At 46.9% G+C, this 18,578-nt stretch overlaps 2 protein-coding genes across 4 annotated transcripts in view; one reads left to right on the top strand and one right to left on the bottom strand.

Annotated features, from left to right (window-relative positions):
- Window positions 1-1,649, bottom strand: part of LOC105278449 — a 5,615-nt gene extending 3,966 nt beyond the window's left edge. The window contains exons 1-3 of the mRNA XM_011337554.2: window positions 1,557-1,649; window positions 628-777; window positions 42-154 (exon numbers count right to left, since the gene is read on the bottom strand). Coding sequence (XP_011335856.1) covers window positions 42-154; window positions 628-709 — 195 coding nt within the window. The 5' untranslated portion in view covers window positions 710-777; window positions 1,557-1,649. The remainder of the gene's footprint in view (window positions 1-41; window positions 155-627; window positions 778-1,556) is intronic.
- LOC105278448 (cytohesin-1) lies at window positions 1,612-18,578 on the top strand. 3 transcript variants are annotated; one of them, XM_011337552.3, is made up of 7 exons: window positions 1,612-1,784; window positions 3,018-3,091; window positions 13,896-14,501; window positions 14,610-14,721; window positions 15,153-15,383; window positions 15,490-15,559; window positions 15,666-18,578. In XM_011337552.3, exons 1-7 carry the CDS (start codon window positions 1,706-1,708, stop codon window positions 15,751-15,753), a joined length of 1,260 nt encoding a protein of 419 aa, XP_011335854.1. In that variant the 5' UTR covers window positions 1,612-1,705; the 3' UTR covers window positions 15,754-18,578. The 3 variants fall into 3 exon arrangements, with proteins under 3 accessions (XP_011335854.1, XP_011335853.1, XP_011335852.1); XM_011337551.3 differs by lacking the exons at window positions 1,612-1,784; window positions 3,018-3,091 and adding an exon at window positions 6,660-7,425 and having other exon boundaries at window positions 15,156-15,383; XM_011337550.3 differs by lacking the exons at window positions 1,612-1,784; window positions 3,018-3,091 and adding an exon at window positions 6,660-7,425.

Genomic DNA, 18,578 nt, shown 5'->3' with positions numbered 1-18,578 from the left:
GGCATCAATCAACCCAAGTAGCCGAAATTGTCGACACTTACGTGATTCCGTCCCTGGTCCAGGATGCTGCGGATGGTGATCTCCTCGACGACGACATAATTCGGATACTTCCACTTGACGAAGCGTATCCAGCATCTTCTCATCCACGACGCCACTTGAAAATACCAAACCACACCGTGTTTCCGTGTTTATATATACGCGTTATTTATGATGATATGTCATGAATTTTCATTACATTTTCGGCATGCTCAAATTTACTCCGCGACGTACGCGATTCACCAATTTTTCGATTTCTTTACGGAAACGCGAAAGCGATACATCCGTACGGTTAATTAAACAAGAAGACATTCTTCTTAAATATTATACGGATAAATGTTTTATTATTGAAGCGCATCACAGATAGCATTGGTCTATTCAATCTCGCATATGCATGCGAGTCGCGATCGAGGAATCAGAGGTCAGTGAGGATTAGAAGTATGAAAACATCGTGCGTAAAGAGAGATCGCTAAAGTCGCGGTGGTCCTCAAGCCAGATCCATTATCCGCGCGACGTACGTGCTACTGCGATATCACTGTCGAAAGTGTCTCAAAGGTGTATTTGTCGATGACAATAGTATACGATAATTACCTACATACGCGGCAAGTAGAAGCGGTGCCAAGAGTAATGTCAGCGCGAAGCTCAAGCCGAGATTCATCAGCGATGAGATCATGACTGTGGCCTCGCGGTGACGCGGTGACCCTTTTGCGCTGACGTCTCAGCAATGACGTCCCGAAAGACCTGGAAAGAACCGGAAGCAAGCTGCACTCCCGTAGGTTTTTCCGACTCGACTGTCACCGTGTGATGTAAGTGCTGTGTCGGCGCAAATATTATAAGGTCGGCGACATCCGCGTTCGTACTGGGACGCCGACGAACGATTACTCCCGTCCGTCTGACCCTACGACCCCTCGCCAAAAAAAGGCCAAGCAGACACTGCCAGTAAGATTGCACCACTGTGTCTCACCGTCGCGATCGTCAAAAGGTCTCGTCAGAAGCCGCGTGTTATCGTCGACGGTGAAAGCGAATGAAAGAAAGATAAAATATGTCTCTGGTCCAAAAGTTTCGTTTATTTTAGTGATGCGTTAAAAGGGGAGGTGGATCGTAAAATACGAGGAATTCCTCCTCTGTCATGGAATAATCAGCTGAACGTCATGCTAACGAGCGTTTAACGAAATAATTGGTCTCTTAAAGATCTTTTGAGTGAACATCAGACTTTTTCAAATTCAACTTTTAATCCGTGATTTTTACGCACACGTACACGTAGTATTTCGAATTAAATTCTTCTATCGAATTTTACATAACTCGCAATTGAATTTAAAGAATTTATATTCTACATACGTCAATAACAGCTTAGTTGTCGTTTCGATACCTTATTTCTTCGAAACACTAGTAAACTACAAAATCGTCGAGTTTAATTTGTATTATTGATTGAGAAGAATATTTTCTATGCTTTTAGAACCGAGTAAATAAATGTTGTACCGACAACGTCCTGACGTATCGACACAACGCCAACTACTTACCGCGACGGCGGATGAGATGACGCTCGCAGTCAGGCAAAGTTCGACTTGACAGCGGCAGGCGGCGCCAGCATCAGCGAAAAATGGAGCCGATCGAGTGAAGGTGGGTGACTCTGTGCGCGCGTGAGTCCGGAAAGTGCTATTTCTCGGAAATGTGGCAAGATCTGGGCGGTCTAGGCGGTGTAGGAGTGAACTCCGGTGCTCATCAGGTTGACCAATTCGGAACGACGGGTAAGGGATTCGTCGTGTCGAAACCCTGGCACACGCAAGGGTTACGCGAGTCTGGCGAAAGCCCCCGTTACCGGAGTCATTTCTCATACGTCAGGACGCATGCGTCGCTGCCGCCTCGTCTGTGTACATACGCGCATGGTGTCAGGGATACGCGGTCGTAGTAAACAAAACGCAGGAAACGCACCACTGAAAATCCCGCGGCACGAACGGAGCGGAACACCGACGCCGATCACGCACCTGGAGGCGAAACTGCGTCTCCGTCTCCTCCTCGTCTCCGTCTGAAATGCTAAGCTGATGCGTCGAGAGAACCGTATTTAAGAACGCGCGCCTGTTAAATGTCAGTTGCGCTTCCCTTGCTCTTTGAAACACTGAACGTGTTAAAGTACAGTCGCACGTATCTAATCGAGATTTCGGAGATGCCTAATCGTGTATATCGGAGGAAGAGCGGTCAACATGCGACGTTATCGCGACCGCTTGCCCGGGTAAGGTCCAACTCGCCGTCTGGGTCGAGTTCGAGGGGAGCGATTAAAGGAGCGCGGTGGCGATGCGGAAATCGGACCCCGTTACGCCCGTCACGCGTCTTGGGTCTTGATTGTTCCGCTCCGTTTTGGTATTTAACCTAACCTAATCTACGATCGCTCCGGGCAACTCCCGCTCGTTATGACAGGACGCGATCGGCGTGTATCCGTGCGTATATTTTAATTCTGCATCGAAATCGTCGGGAAAAAGGAGAAGGAGAAGATCCACGTGACGTCACAACGTGGACGCAAACGCGGTAATTGTCACGTCGAGACATCGACGCGCGCCTTAGGAAGCGCTCTACGAAATCGCCAACTCGATTTAACGGGAATCAGGGCTGCTGATTAGTTGCGAAAAATTTATCGCGCCGAAGTGTCATCGCGATTACACGTAACACAGATTGTCGCGGTGCGATGAAAAACGGTGCGTTCGATTAACGTTCGCTTTTAACGGCCCGCACGCAGCCTTCGCTTGAGAGCCCTATTTTTAGACCTTTCGGTAAATTACCGCTAACGAGGTCTGCCCCGTTTTCGCTCCGCAACGGGGGCACGGCATTCCGACGTGCGCGATCGTTCGCGAGTGCGTCTCGAAGGGAAGAGTAGGAAAGTTCGCGAGTGCCCCGCAGCCGAGCGCTTAGCGAGCGAAACGCGCACGTTTCACGTTAAAGTTGTTTGAACGGATCTTTCTAATTTGGCGATTGTCTCATGATTGCAGAACTGACTCCCGAGCAACAGAAGATTCTCATAGACATCAGGCGGAAGAAGACCGAGCTGCTGCTCGAGATACAAGTGAGTCTCGTTGCACCTGGACGGAATCTCATTTTCTTTCATGTCGATCAATTGTCTGTCCGTCGATTATTGTTGCTCGCGAAAGCGTAATGTAAGTATACAATGCGTTACATGTAGCGAGTGACTGAAATGTGTAGCGATGAGTTTTCGGGCTCCTCAGATTTCCGACGAAGCGTATCTTAATTACACGCCTTATCTGGGAATGATGAATGAGTGATATCACTCTGCTGGAATCGTAAACGTTACGCAAGTGAACGACGCGTGATGCGCTAAATGTTGCGTTTATCGCCCGCGATTATCGCTCGTAGATGCAACGATACGGAACGCGCGCTTGTTTTACCGGTACATTGTGCCACCGGGTAGATCTACGCGCGATGGCATCATCTAGGGCACTCACGAAAAATCAGAATTTTCCCTACGGTTGTAATCAACTGTTTGATAACGATAGGTTTCTTGATAAATCCAGCTGATGAGTAAGCAATCTTTATCAGGTGAAAAACAAAGCGGATGGTATTTACGAGCTCGAACGATTGAAACGATTGCACACGAGCTATTTTGTAAGAAAAGAATTTGTCCACTAAATTTTCTTTGAAATTCATCAACTATAATGTTTTTGAAGATGACAAATATATTATTATGTTATCATAATGACTTGTCAGTTCCGTTTGATGTAAACATCTTTTAAGAATCAATTATAGGAAAATAAAGATGAAAAATATCTTTTCGTCAGAACGCGCGAGGATTTTTCCTCCGTACGTTAAATGTATATCGTGTTGCAGTGAAAATTAATAGAGCCAGTGGGGTAATCGCTGGCGAGTGGTTCTAACGCGCATCTGTGCATACACGAGCCAGAAAGATTCCAGGATGTGCCTACGATAAGGCTGTTTCCGCAGCACCCGATAGTCCCGCTTACTCATCTGTTTGGAAATTTATATCTGTCTGACGAAACGCGTGGCGTTAAAATGCGCGGTAGGCGTACACGCAGGAAACCGTCGTGGAACGATTGCACCGCCTTGCACTTTCGCATCCGAAATTCTCGTACAATCGATTCCATTCGAATGACGCGCTCGTTTCATGTTTCACTTATTCGGGGAATGTATTCGGGAGAGATATCAAAACAGAATCGCGATCAGAACACTCACGTATGTGTTGTAATGCGTCACGAGCGATATCGATCGCATGATTTACGGCGCGCGAAGCAAAACACGGGCGACGGGACTGAGTTTCATCACTATCATCATCATCGTCGTCGTCTCCATTTTTTAACTCACAACCTCCAGCCAGTCGATGACGCGAAACTCTTACACATTGCGGAACGAATCGAGCAGGTTCAGGGCACGCTGGTCGTGTTCATCGGGTTGTCTGGCGATTGTACGAAGACGCCGCCACCAGGTGACACAATTGATAGCTTTCATGCGTGAATGATATCTCGTAAATGATGTACGTTGGCGGTTTGCGCATCGATCGTGATCGTTAAATCTCAAAGGCCGAACGCCCGCGATTGTCCGCCTGGATAAACAACATGCACGTACATTTAATTTATCGACGTTGACGCGAGGCGACGTCAATGTGATTCCTGGACGGATATTATTCTGCAGCCGGATATTAACCACGTATCTATACGAGTGAGTTTTTCGATCGAATTCCAGCGCGGCTGTGTGTGAATCGTGGTGGAAAGTTGCGAATTAGCATGAACGGCGCTGCCGTAAGCGCGAAATTGCGATGAGAAATATGTCAGTGGATCTCGAGACGGCTGCCTTCTCTTTCTCACGATTTAGCTTACTCCGGGACCGATTGATCGCACGGCGATTGTTTCCGTCGATGGTTCGATACGCAAAGCGGGAATCTCGGAGATCTAGTTTAACCCAATTCTCGCGACGAGATAGCTCCGTCATATCCGTCCACGAGGAAACTAACACTCACGTACACTTACGAGCAATTTCCTCGGACATTTCTATATAATAATATTTACCGCGTATATACATGCGTCGCGTTGCCGATCGATGTTGTCAGTTTCATAAAAACATTTGATCGATTGCGCTCATTGTTTTTAAATAACAACATTATCAACAATCATGAGTCTTGCGTTTCTGGGAAAAAAGAATTGTCCATAATGACGCACGTTGAGAGATCGGTGTTACATAAACGAGATATTTACTCGGAAACACGTATGATCGAGCTGTGTAAATGTCAGATTAATGCTAGGTGGCGACGATGAAGAGCGACTCGGCGGATTGTAGTTGCCATTAGTCGCGGTGACGTGTGCGTATGATAAATCGTGCGCGACATAGAGCGGTTTCCCGGAGAGGAAGTAGACGACACATGCAACCGGGGCCAATAGCTGACACATGGTTACTTCGTAGTAACATCATTCATGAGCCAACGTCATTCGTTCCGCTCTTTATTCGCGTTGATCGAACGCAGCGGCGCGGCGACCGAACGATGCGCGCGTGTGCGAGCTTGCAATTAACCGATAAAAATGCCCCATCCTACATTCAATACTTTCCATGTTGCTTACGCTACACGCGATTGAAAGAAAATTTTTCATCGTTTCCGTCATAGGTATATGAGCGACTAAAGCGACGTAACTTTGTTACGCTATTTACATCTGAATGTTTGTTCAAATTTTTCTTATTTTTATTTGAGCGACTAAAGCGACGTAACTTTGTTACGCTATTTACATCTGAATGTTTGTTCAATTTTTTCTTATTTTTATTTGAATGTGATGTAATAATTATTTAATTATAATTAAAGGAACATATTAGGAGCAGCTTGCGGCTCGCGTGGACTCACTTAATTGATTAACAGATAATAATTAAAGCAACTTATTAGGAGCAACTCGCGCGGACCCACTTAATTGATTAACAGATAATCGGCGAACCAAGTAAAAGCGGCTCGAGAGACGCGATCAGATGGATTTGACGTACGGTTAAAAGTTCCACGCGACAATCTATATATCGAGCCAATTTATTAACCATGACGGATAAGTAATGCAACAACCCATTGCACGATACGACGTATAATAGATTATCGATTATACGCGTCTTCGAGCGGGAACTTCGGCCGTCCCTCGTGCACGGTCCGCGATCGCGCGATAAAACGCGCCTGCACGCGAAAAGCTGGCGCATGCAAAGCAGACCGTGAACGCGGTCGATCTTCCCGCTTCCCGGTTGACCTTGCGCTGGCACGTGCGGCAGGTGCATCGCCAAAACCGCGTTCGTCTGGAATCGCGCGCATCCGTATCATTCGCGAAACAGAACGACGCTATTTCGAGACCGCCGCGTTCGACCGCGAAATTCGATGAGCGCTGAATGAAATCCGCGTTAAAAACAATCAATTACGTGCAAATGTTATCACGGATTCGTCATCAACAACACAATTGATAAGATTCTTTCGAATCTTTAAAACTGATAAAACTGAAGATCGACGTACGCGCTTCGCGGAAACTCAAGACGGTTGATCGCAAATATTTGCGCGCGCACGCGCGCCAGTGCGGATCGCGGCCGTTGCGAGGCGCCAGTGCGCGCGGGCCCGTTGCCAGAACGCGCGAGCGCCGGAACCGCAGTTGCGGGGAGCCGCGCGACGGAGGTGGATGGTTCGTCGGTGTCTCCCGGTGGGATTTCGGTTTGATTCCGGTTTGACGTGCTGATGCCGTCGCGCGGATCACGGCACGTCAAGACTTTTGCGTAAGCATTGCCACTTCTGTCACGCGCGTTGCCTTATCTCACCTCTTCAGATCACTGATTTAGAGACTACGTGATTTTATATTTCGTGTGACAAAGTTTCACTCTCTTACGGGTCAGTCTCGGAAAACGAACGAGCAACGGACTGAATCGTTCACGGGGAGAGTCGTCGCTCGTTAATCGGGGCAAGTGTGCTGGAAAAAGTGTGCGCGTGGTCGTCTCCGTCGTCGTCGCTGCGCGGGTCGTTGCTCCTTCGAGTTTGTCGCTCGTTGACGACCCTCGTGAACTCACGTTTCCGCGTGCGAACGATGCCGCCGACTTGCTGCGGCGGCGTCTCTGGCGAACGCGGGGTGCAAAGCGCGAGGACGGTGAGCGCGAAGTGAGTGAGGTGACTGCTGGTCTCGCGGGGAAGTCACGTTGCTGTCGAGGATGATCTTCACCGGCAGGTCGGTGGACGCTCTCGACGAGGTGCGAGGCACCGGTGGTACCACGGGCGTCGTCGTCCAGTCAGACGGCCGCCGGGACGTGAGCGCTGTCGCTATCGCGGCCGGCTGGTTCTCCAGTTTGCGGAGACCCGGCAGGAAGCACAAGAAGAATTACCAGAAGCAGGCGAAGAGTGCCTGGGACCTTAGCGCCTTATCATTAACCACGGTTAGTCGCGACGACGGATTCCGTAGCTCGTTGGAATTTATCGACAATTCTTGCGACAATCAGATTTAGCCGTTTTTTCAATTAAGATAATGATTAATTAATTAATTAATTCGAATTCCTTTCCCTCTCTCTTGAGAATATTATTGCGTTACGTTTTAGATAGATTTGATAGACTGCCGTACTTCTTAAAACGTAGTTGTTTAAAACATAGATTTCTACACATATGGAATTACATTGACAAAATGCGGATCGGTATAGCAATCATTGGGAAAAATCATGGATGTTGCGTGCCAAAAAATCTTCTAAGGCCAACTCGTGCAAACCCGCAGATTATTTCTAGATGTTGCTTGAAGCTTAACCAATTGCGCGTTTGTATTGTTAAATATATCATTTCGAAATAATAATAATGGCATTTTTTGCAATTGTTTTTTTATTAAACACTAAGAAAATGCATAAGCGTGACGTTTTATCTATGCGTTTGCATTTTAAAAAATATTTAGAGATAACAGTAATAGTACATCTTTCGTAGTTGTTAAGGAAGCATGCGCATGGTATCGTACAAAGTACGCAAACTTAAATACGTAAATACGAAAGAAACAGCAAAAAAAAACCTGCTGAAAAAGACACGGGCAAGAACCTGTAATTTTATATAAATGAGATTGACGTCGACATCGTTACAGGAAGCTGTCTGGTGATTAGATTGGTACACGCAAAGATGTTGCTCCGTAGGCATCAGAGACTGTAAAATATTACTCGACTTTGGAATCCATCGTTCTGGTAGAGTTTGCTCACGATAAAATCGAAGCAATATCTCCATCATCAAGTCGGACCGCCGCTTTCGTCTCTTCAACGGAACGTCACGGCTTTCAGGGTCATGAATCAAATGCAAAATAGATGTTGATCACTTCTACTAGCGTGAACGCGAGATGTACACACGCACGTATGCATGTTGCGCATGAAGAGAGGTCGAATTAAAATCGCTCGCGATGACGATTAATTTTTCCTGGTGACGAAGCGGTCGCGAGTACTCCGGAAGGTGTATCCTCAGCAACGCAGAATCTGCTTCTCTCTCTTCCTCTATCTGTCTCTCTCTGTTCCTCTCCGCGAAGGTAATAAAGTAGTATCACTCCGCGACGTCGCGCGTGACGTCACGAATTGAAGATCGTGTTGAGGATCAAGTCTCAGGGAGACTTATTTATAGAAGGAACCGGGGACGTCCACGTTCGATGCGCTCGCACTCTCGCCGCCGCCGTCGCGAGAGTGCATCCGCGGATAGCGAGGCGCGGCAAAGTCGCAACGTGTCTCCGTAGCGTGATCGATCGCCGGCGAGTTTAACGGACTAATTACCCAGTACGAGGGATTATCCAGCTGGGCGATTAATTCGGTTGCGCCAGCCGTTTAAGAAGAAGAATAGAAGGATCCGATCTCCTCCGAGCGCGTGCTCCCTTTCTTCGCGTATCCGCGCCATTTACCCCGCTAAAAAGCGGATTAGCCGGGTCAGTGATGGATCGAATCGGCCGAATTCGATGACACGAATACGCGTGATTACGACGACGCGGTGAGCGAGAATGGATCGCTCGCAGCGTCGCCGTGTACATACACCGGCGGACCGAAATAACCCGCATGGATAACGACGGATTTAAATAGCCTACTTTGTCGCGTCTTTCATCCGGGGTGCATACATTTCCACGCTAAGGGGGTTAAATATAATCCCCGCGCGATGAACTCCACAAGTCTGACCGACTCGACCTATATACCCCCGCGAGCGTATTCTATCAAAGAAAGAAAGAAAAAAAAACAGGAAAAGTCGACCGCGACCAATTAAAGTGGCCTGCGCGCGAATCGCAAGTCGAACGAAATGCGAATGAAAATAATCCGGCCGGCAATTAGGCTCGTTCCGCTTCTAAGAGAAAATTCAAACGAATATCTCTTTATTTTTCGATGAGACCGATTTTTTTTTCAAATAAGACCTAAAGAAACTTGATTAAGCCAACCATGTACTTCTTGCGACTTGGATTGTTTGTCTGATAACACGAAGAGTGTGTTCAGCGCATCAGAATTTACTGAGCAAGAATCGGGAACAAGATTCTGTCGACGAAATGAACGCACGAGGGAGACGGCAGGAGCTTATTTCGCGCACGATGGCCAAGGATGAACGTTAACTTAATACGACGAGAAGTCGGAGAAGTTGTTCAGCTGTCGGGGACACACGTCGCCCGCCCAAGTAACCGGATACCCGCTATCTGGGTCTTAAACGCACGTTTGACACTACTTGCGCGCACGGGCACGAGCGCGATAATCAATGCGCATTGTTGAATCAGTGACTAATCGCCAGCTCTTGTGTCTGCTTACTTCCTACTGATTCACAAACGCGGGAGTCCGTCCACGCAGTGATATCGTTATTGTTGTTTGCGTCAGAGATTCGAGCAGTCGGTTTGTTTCAACGTGCATTCTGCGTCTCTCCTTCGTTTGGAACGACTCGTACGTCCTCCACATTCTCTTTCCCGGATTCTTTCATGATAATTAAAGACGGGGAGACACAGGTGGATCGCGTCGCCGAGAAAGAGAAAAGGAGAGAGAGAGAGAGAGAACGCTGCGAAACCCCAAAAGCTCGAGTCATCGTCCGTTACAGTCGAGAACTCTCGTTCTCGCACTCGTCGGAGCACTTGTACGCGTTCTCGCGGCCTCCTCGCGCGTCCGTTTCTTCCGCGAATTCATAACTCCTGGACGCCGGCCAACGCTCGGTTTACTTCGACTCTCGGAGAATCCGCGGTAGTATTTAGAGCGCCTGGCCGTTCTCCAATTACAACTCACGGATTCGCACCCGCGGTCACGTGACACCAACGTGCTCCTGTTGCCGTGCTCGCGGCACTTGAAAAATTCTTTGATCTTATGATTCACGCCCGCGATTAGTCGAATTTATTGGCCGTTCGAAAACAGCCAGAATCGAGCGTCGCGAATATACTGTTTGGCTTTATTTGTCCCGAATAAAAGGGATTATCGTCTGGCCTCTGAACCTTGACCGCTACTTCACGAAATATTGGTTCGCTTTATCACGGGTCTCGCAAATGCTCGGGAACTTTTTCAGCGTGCGCGTAAACGTGATCTCCCGCTATCGCGTTGCGTTGCGGGAAAATTTCGTACCCGTCTTATTTACGTTAGATATGAGACTAATCAGATATATGCATGTTGAAACGGTAGGAATTTTAATGGAGGGAATTTTTCTGTTTACGAAACAGATATCTCGAGGATGTCTCGAGACGAAATGTTCAAGGCCTGAGGACAGATTCGTGTTTCGTGACAACGCGATGTCCGTCCATGACACGGTTACATTATCTCAGTCGGCACGGATGGCGAATGGAATCGAATTGCACATAGATTTCGCGTAGCAAAACTAACACGATGTCCGTGCCACGTGGTAGCGCTGATCTCAGCATCGAACAACATCAAACAAAACTCTTCGTTATGATATTGTTCCGTTAACGCACTCGTAACTCTCGTGCCTTTACAACGAAAACTCGTCGCCTCTGCTATTTATATTCCTACGTCTATTTAGGTTCCCTCTTTATTTCTGGAACGGTTTATTCTCCGCGTAGATCCGATCGGATTCGAGTTGCCTGAACACACCTAAACAGCGCCTAGACCTCGCAACATGCAAATTTTCCACGCTTTATCGTTTGTTACTCGCGGTGGAGCAACGTTCGCGCGCGCGCGCGGTGACGCGGATCTCTATTAGCCGCGATAACGGGGGCATGCTGTGCAACAAAGAACAAGGAATGATAACGATTATGTCGAGCACATGTCCGTAAAGCATAATTAGCTCGCGAGACAACGCTCGACAACGTAATGAGGCGCTAAATCACCGCGCAGGCACGCGGTTCGTTCGCGTTCGACTTTTATTGACGCAGCTCGCTTGCAAAACTAGCACGCGCGTCTGGCTTGGTACCAGCCAGCTGTATAAAGTAGCATCTAATCGCAAACAGGAACTTTCGCTCTTCGTTCAACGTCGATTTACGCCGCTCGTTATGTCGCCGCGTTCCCCGTCACGGCGATTTAAGATTGAAGAGACGCTGCGAATATCGAATACCGGAGATTATTTCGCACGTCGACGGCGTTAAATTTCTCACGCGAGGCTTCTCGTAAAAGAAGAACGTACCGCAACTGCCTGACAATTTCAGCAAACTGGAATACCGTAATTACGGTCGAATACGCGTCCTTTCGAGTCGAAAGGAGAAGATCGCACCAAATATGCGGTTTCTAAAACACGCGGTTTCTCCCGTCCAGGTCTCGTCACGGTAGCTAGGCGCCATTTATGCCCATTCAACAGATATTCTGGTCGAGTGCCACGAGGGAAAGACAGAGAAAGACCGAAAATACTCTCCGCGCGAAAGTAGATGCGGGACGCAAAATGACGGCCGCGTCTCCGCACGTATAACACGTGGTACTCGAAATGATGGATGCTCTGTGTAGCCAGCTGTTACGGTAAAACGATCTGCGCAAGTACTCGTAATCGTACGGGAGTCCTTCGCGTGAATGGATGCCCTTCGTCGGATTCGTCGTGTGGAGGAAGTCAGTAAGCGGCGAACTTTCGATATCGATCGTGCCGGACGTGTACACGAACGAGACCAGAAATAGAACGGAATGAGGCAATCATTCCGCACGGACAAAAGGGACGTTGCAAGCGTCGTACGAGCGCGACAGCGCGCGCCGGGAATTACTCGCCGCGCGGCGATAGAGCGCGGAAAATTTGCATGATTAACGCGGGGAAAATGGAACTCGAGCTGGCGCCTCACCATCATCGTCGGATCGGAGTTTTCCCGAATCCCTGCCCCGCGCGAGGAACAATCAAGAAAAATCAGGGAAAAAGGGCGAGTCATTGCTCGCTCGCGGCGAATTTTCATTTTTCGACTCGCGAGCGCAGCGCGACGACGAGATCTGCAACACAGATGAGAAGGTCGGCATTTCTATTCAATGACTTACCGAAGTAACTGTGACTCAATTGCAGACTTCAGACAGGAACTCGTATAATTTCCCCGCTCTCGCTTCAATGATGACGAAGCGATAATTAGCAATGCTAAGTGCTGTCCGCGTTTCTGCAGACGCACACGCGTTTACTGCGTTTCAAGGTTGCTTTAAATAATTTCTTCCTCACATTAATTGTTTCCTCGAACGTGGTGGAATTCTCGAATAACTTGAGCGAGGGAATTTATTGTATTCGGAATAATGGCACGCCGGAATCGAAAAAGAAAGTTCCCCTCGGCACTCTCGCTAGGCACGCAACAATTTCTGGGTTCACGAGGCATACCGGTTTTTCACGCGTCGTCAACGGCCTTCCCGTCGTGGGACCGGATGTGTACCGATAAGTACAAAAGGAACGTTGCTACCTAACAGACAATACTCAGGGCCGAGCGTAGCGACTAAGTCATTATCCTTGTTGTTATCGCCGCGACCCGTTAACGAGACTCGGTTAACAACGCGCGACCGCTTCCGGCCGGCCCTTTCTTCCTGAAAGGAGACTGGAAGTTTTCCATCGAGGACAATCTCGACACGTGTACGGACGGTCGAAGCTACGCAATTTCGTGCTTCAAGATCGATACTTGAATCTTGAGAATTGGCAAAAATTTGCTGGAAAGTGAGAAACATATTGCATTGATGACTCGTGGAATATCTTCACAACGATAAGCTTTACTTTACGATGGTGCGGTCGCGCGTGCCATTTTCCAGGTCGCGTCGCTAGCAAAGCCGGCAAGCCAGTTGTAACGTAACCGATAGGCGCATCACGTTGTTTGCGTGCGTTTATCGATCGTTTTTCGCGACACGGTATGTCACGATAGCACGAACGACACTGTCCGTCAAGGAAGTTTCCCTGAAACGGAGAACCTCGATTCTATTATTCCTACGCCGGAACGAAGCGGTAAGAACCTCGCCGATGATATAGCCGGGTGAAACTCACCATCGCATGTCGCAGACATCGGCAGGGAAATTGACAATTTGCGGCGCAATCGCGTCCCGGCACAATAACGTTATGTGACGGGCGTGTTAATCTATTTAGCGCTAAGTCTATCCATGCGTCTAGTCGCGCCGTCGCGCGTCGTTGCGAAACCGAAGAAGATACACACGATCCTGGGCTCGCTGGCATTTGCGGAATGTACGTTGAACTGAAACGCACGGTGGGAAATAAGCGGACGGCCGGTATGTGAACGGGTATCACGAAGCAGGAAGCTGCCGCACGTACACGGTCTACTACTTGTAGTTCGTCCGCTCCGCTGCCGTTGCGTTTCACTCCAGTTTATCATCTTAACAGTTTCTAATCGGTGAATCGTTTACCTCGTTCAAATCTCGTTGCAACACTTCCGCTGGAACTCTGCTATTAATTTGCCCAGAACGCTCGCAGCGCGAGACTCAATCTTAATCTTAATTAAACTTGGTCGAGTTGGGGTCACAATTAATTTTCGCCGATCTGTTTTCAGCAACTGAAAGATGAATTGGGCGAGGTCGTGGCAGAGATGGAGGCGATGGAGGGTGGCGGACTTACGGCCGACGAGACGAAACCGTCCAACAAGGCCAAGCAGACGTCGATCGGCCGCAAGAAGTTCAACATGGATCCCAAGAAGGGCATCGAGTACCTGATAGAACACAACTTGCTGGCGCCGACACCGGAGGACGTCGCGCAGTTCCTCTACAAGGGCGAGGGCCTCAACAAGACGGCGATCGGCGACTATCTCGGCGAGCGACACGACTTCAACGAGCGCGTGTTGCGGGCATTCGTTGAGCTGCACGATTTCACCGATCTCATATTAGTGCAGGCCTTGCGTCAGTTCCTCTGGTCGTTCCGGCTACCCGGCGAAGCGCAGAAGATCGATCGTATGATGGAGTGCTTCGCTCAAAGGTACTGCCAGTTGAACCCGAATATCTTCACCAACACGGACACCTGCTACGTGCTAAGCTTCGCCATCATCATGCTGAATACGTCGTTGCATAATCCGAGCGTCAAGGATAAGCCCAGCGTGGAGCAGTTTATTTCGATGAACCGAGGGATTAACAACGGCGGAGACCTGCCACGAGAACTGCTCGTGGTACGTATACCTCCGAAAGGCAACGACACTCTTCTTCTTTTTGTGCCGCCTCAGTCTTGGAGATTCAAGTAGCAAGTTTTGCTTAGTCAAGGATTCTCGTATTTTCAGAGCCTCTACGAGAGTATAAAAACCGAGCCTTTCAAGATACCGGAGGACGACGGAAACGATTTAATGCACACCTTCTTCAATCCCGACAAGGAGGGTTGGCTGTGGAAACAAGGTAATGCCTGCTTTATCTTTCTATATGAATGTATTTATATGTCGACTGCGTCCTTTCTCTCTGCATCTCGCGGATTCTCGGTTTTTTTCACAAACAGCATACCTTTTCATTCTTCGTTTTTTTTGTATTTATGCGAGAGATTAATCTGTTTTCGTTACGTGCCCGTAAACTTGGATCTTTTTTTGTTTTAATTTGTGAAAGATTTTGAGGCGACAAACAAATAGATATAAAATACGAAACATCTCTCGTACAATTCTGTGTTTTCGTTGTGAATTGTGTGTTCTGTATGTTTTGTTGTGAAAATCGTTGAAGGAATGCTTACGCTTATATTTTATCATTTTGTCCCTCTGCTGCCTGACGGAGACAGCAGGTAAATAACATCTCTGTGTGAAACCGTGGATTCTTAATTCTATATATCCTGCAATTTGTTACAGGCGGACGTTACAAGAGCTGGAAGAGGCGGTGGTTCATATTGAATGACAATTGTTTGTACTATTTCGAGTACACGACGGACAAGGAACCGCGCGGCATTATTCCGCTGGAGAATATCCAAGTTCGAGAAATCCAGGACCGACACAAGCCGCATTGTTTCGAACTGTACGCCGCCGGTTCCGAGTTCATAAAGGCATGCAAGACTGACAGTGAGGGAAAAGTTGTCGAAGGTACGAAGAACGTTAAAGTTGCAAAATTTTATTTGCGTCAAGCGGGGAAAAAATTAATATTATGTCACGCGCAGAAACATTTCAATTAATTGTTCACAATTTGTAGGAAAGCATACCGTGTACAGAATGTCGGCGGCCACCGACGAAGAAAAGGACGAGTGGATCAAGTGCGTACGGTAAGTCGGGAGTCCTGTACTCATACTTTTGTACCGCATTGTACTCTTCCAGCGAAACGTGACGGAAAGAAAATGATTTCTCACGCGTTTATTTTCACCCACACAGGCAAAGTATATCGCATAATCCCTTCTACGACATGCTCGCTGCACGAAAGAAGAAGGCGCAAAAGACGAACGTGCACTCGAAGAGTTAAGCGCTGCCACGTGCCGAGCTACGCGAGGAGCTCGGCGAATCAGAAGACTGTTCATTCGCGATTCGACGTCGCACATGCATACGGTGTCGCGAGTGCGACCGAATCGAACACGATGGCGAAAATCCATCGGGGGAGAAAGGGAGCGCGCCGAAAGCGTGACAGGTAGTGCTGATGGACGCCAGAGCGTAGAGTGTCGTGACAACGTGACGTGAAAATATCGCGTACGTGAGACGTTCTATTTCACGCGCAGGACACGGCGTTAACGCGACATCTTTCGTAGTCCGGATGTGGAAGACAAGAATCTTATTCCACACTCGGATCCTAGTGATTCTAGTATTCCTCGAGTTCAAGATGTATTATATATATATATAAATGAAAATTAACGTTAACGACAGTACAAGGATAACGTATTGTCCATAAAACGCGTCGTTACGACACGCATGATCAACGTCATATCGGTACGAAAAATATATCTGCGCTACGAAGGCGGCCTAGAGCTACGTTTTCACGAATTTCATAGACAAACTGCCTCTGTCCTTGTTTTCGCGGAAGATGAGAATCGTGCGCGTACGACTTCGTATACTTCGGTCGGGAAATCAAAATCTGTACAGTAAATAATCGTGCCGTCGGTCAATTGACAAATTAACGTGTATGAGCGGACGAGTATCGGTTTGACGTTTCGTACTTTGCTGAGGAAGTCAATAGATCTTCGAGGGGTATCCTTGTAGTTGTGCGAACACTTGTGCGATGTGCTCAGCATCAATACTGTCACTCGTGTGTAGCAATACGCTACGCGAGCACAACTTATGTAACGGGTTATAGCAAAGGGAACGAAACGTTTCTCATTTCCGGCAGCTTGGAGATACGTTGAAGCTCTCACTTGGTTTCTCGAAAGATATCGAAGATGCTTCGAGATATTTTGTACGAGGTACAAGTAATACTGCTCTTGCGTATCGTGTAAATAGAAGAGATAATAGGATTCGCGATTTTCGATTACATTGAAAAGAGCCTGAGAAAGAGACCGAGAAAGACCGGACAGAAAACTCGTATTCATGTGATAATTGTTCGTGTGTATTTATTTGAACAAATATTTGTACAAAGATAAAAGTAAGTAATATACGTTCTCCGCGCGAAATAAGATTATCCTGGACTATTCATGCTTGTATGATTTACAAATGTAGCATGTTCGTTTCATTCAAGAGGCCGCGTATGCATAGACATGCGATACGCAATACGAACACACATAACGCATGCGTCTTTACCATATATACACACAGACAGACAGACACACACATACAATTTAGTGTAGTGATTGATACACGTGAGTTAGTTTAGGTAAAGACTTGGTGAGATCTGACGGGGAACCTGCGACTCCATCATTTTTTCTCCAGAGGGAAAAGAAGGGAGGAAAGTTAAAGTAAAAAAATGGATTTTATATAAAGAGTATACACGTAAAAAACGTTTGCGTTACGACGATAAGTCCCTCTTACATTACTCTCGAGTGAGCATAATAATAATTTCGGATACCTTTGCGTTATTAGCGTTTCTATGCTCGGCTAATGAAAATTTAGCGACAGAGGAGCAGGTGCCTTCGCGATCGTCAAGCTAGTCGTAATAGCTGATCCGTCATATACACGAAAGACTCGAGAAACGCTCTCCTTTGCCGCGCGCGAGGAAAGTCAGACATCGAAAACGCCTTATTACGATACGCTAAATAATGAAACGCTGAAATAGAAAAAAAAACGGATAAAATATAGTAAATGCGTATTTTTTTTAATATCATGCTATTCTCGACGAGACGTAGACTTCGTTCATCGTAACACGGCGATCTCTAATCGATAGTGAATTCACGAAAGAAGCATTTTTTATAATAATATTGAAAACACTTGAATCGCATATTGGTTCGGCGTTACGTTCATTTTCTATCATGCGTAGGAAACGTTTCCGGTATGTCCAATTAACGTTTTATAGTGAAATATCTTCAGCCTTGCCGATATATATATATTCTCGCGATGTTTCCCATAACTGTTTCCCGAGATATTACGCAGACAATAACGTTCTGTTATCAGAGAGCCAGCATATACAACACTATCGAGAAAATGAAAATTAAAGAAATGCAGGATCTTCCTTTTGGGCCACTTACGAATTGTGTTTTCTTCACGCGGTGTGTTCGTCAAGCTACTGTAATATATTACGTACCGTTTGTAACTCCTACAGATCAAGATTGATTAATTATTTGTGCTAGTACATAGATTTTGTATGCAGACTTGCGGATAGCTTTGTAAGCTGTTCCCGTTTTTTCGTTGCCAACGTTGACAGGAAAATCTAGGTATATTGCATGTGCATGTATCATAGACTTATCGTCGAGTATTTAGTATTTTGTGGAGGGCGCACGGTCGCCTTCCTAAAACTGTAATTAGGACCTTCGTGGAACATCTTCGCGATAAGCCTATGATACATACGCGAATATTGTACATACATATACGAATCTCCGTAAATCGTAAGTCGTAGCTGTATGGAGTAGAGTTAGTCCGTCTTTCCTCCCGTAACTCGATTTGTAATTTTACTCTGTGTATATTTCGTTGTAAAGTACAAACGATGATGTACGCGAGGAAACGTAAGAAACTATGTATTAGCAGAATAATTGATTGAGATTGAGGAATTGTATAATGAATTGTACCTTATATTAATAGGGAATTTGTACATTTTGTTGTATATTATTTGATAATTATTATTATGTATACACATGGCGGATCGTATACTATATTTAGTAAGGAAGTGTATTAATTTAAATGTAATTAATAAATTTATTTCTAGCATACGTA

The sequence above is a fragment of the Ooceraea biroi genome, chromosome 10, assembly GCF_003672135.1.
Source record: "Ooceraea biroi isolate clonal line C1 chromosome 10, Obir_v5.4, whole genome shotgun sequence".
Lineage (NCBI taxonomy): Eukaryota > Metazoa > Arthropoda > Insecta > Hymenoptera > Formicidae > Ooceraea > Ooceraea biroi.
Note: the sequence above shows the minus strand (reverse complement) of the source record. Positions and strands in the feature narration are given on the sequence as shown.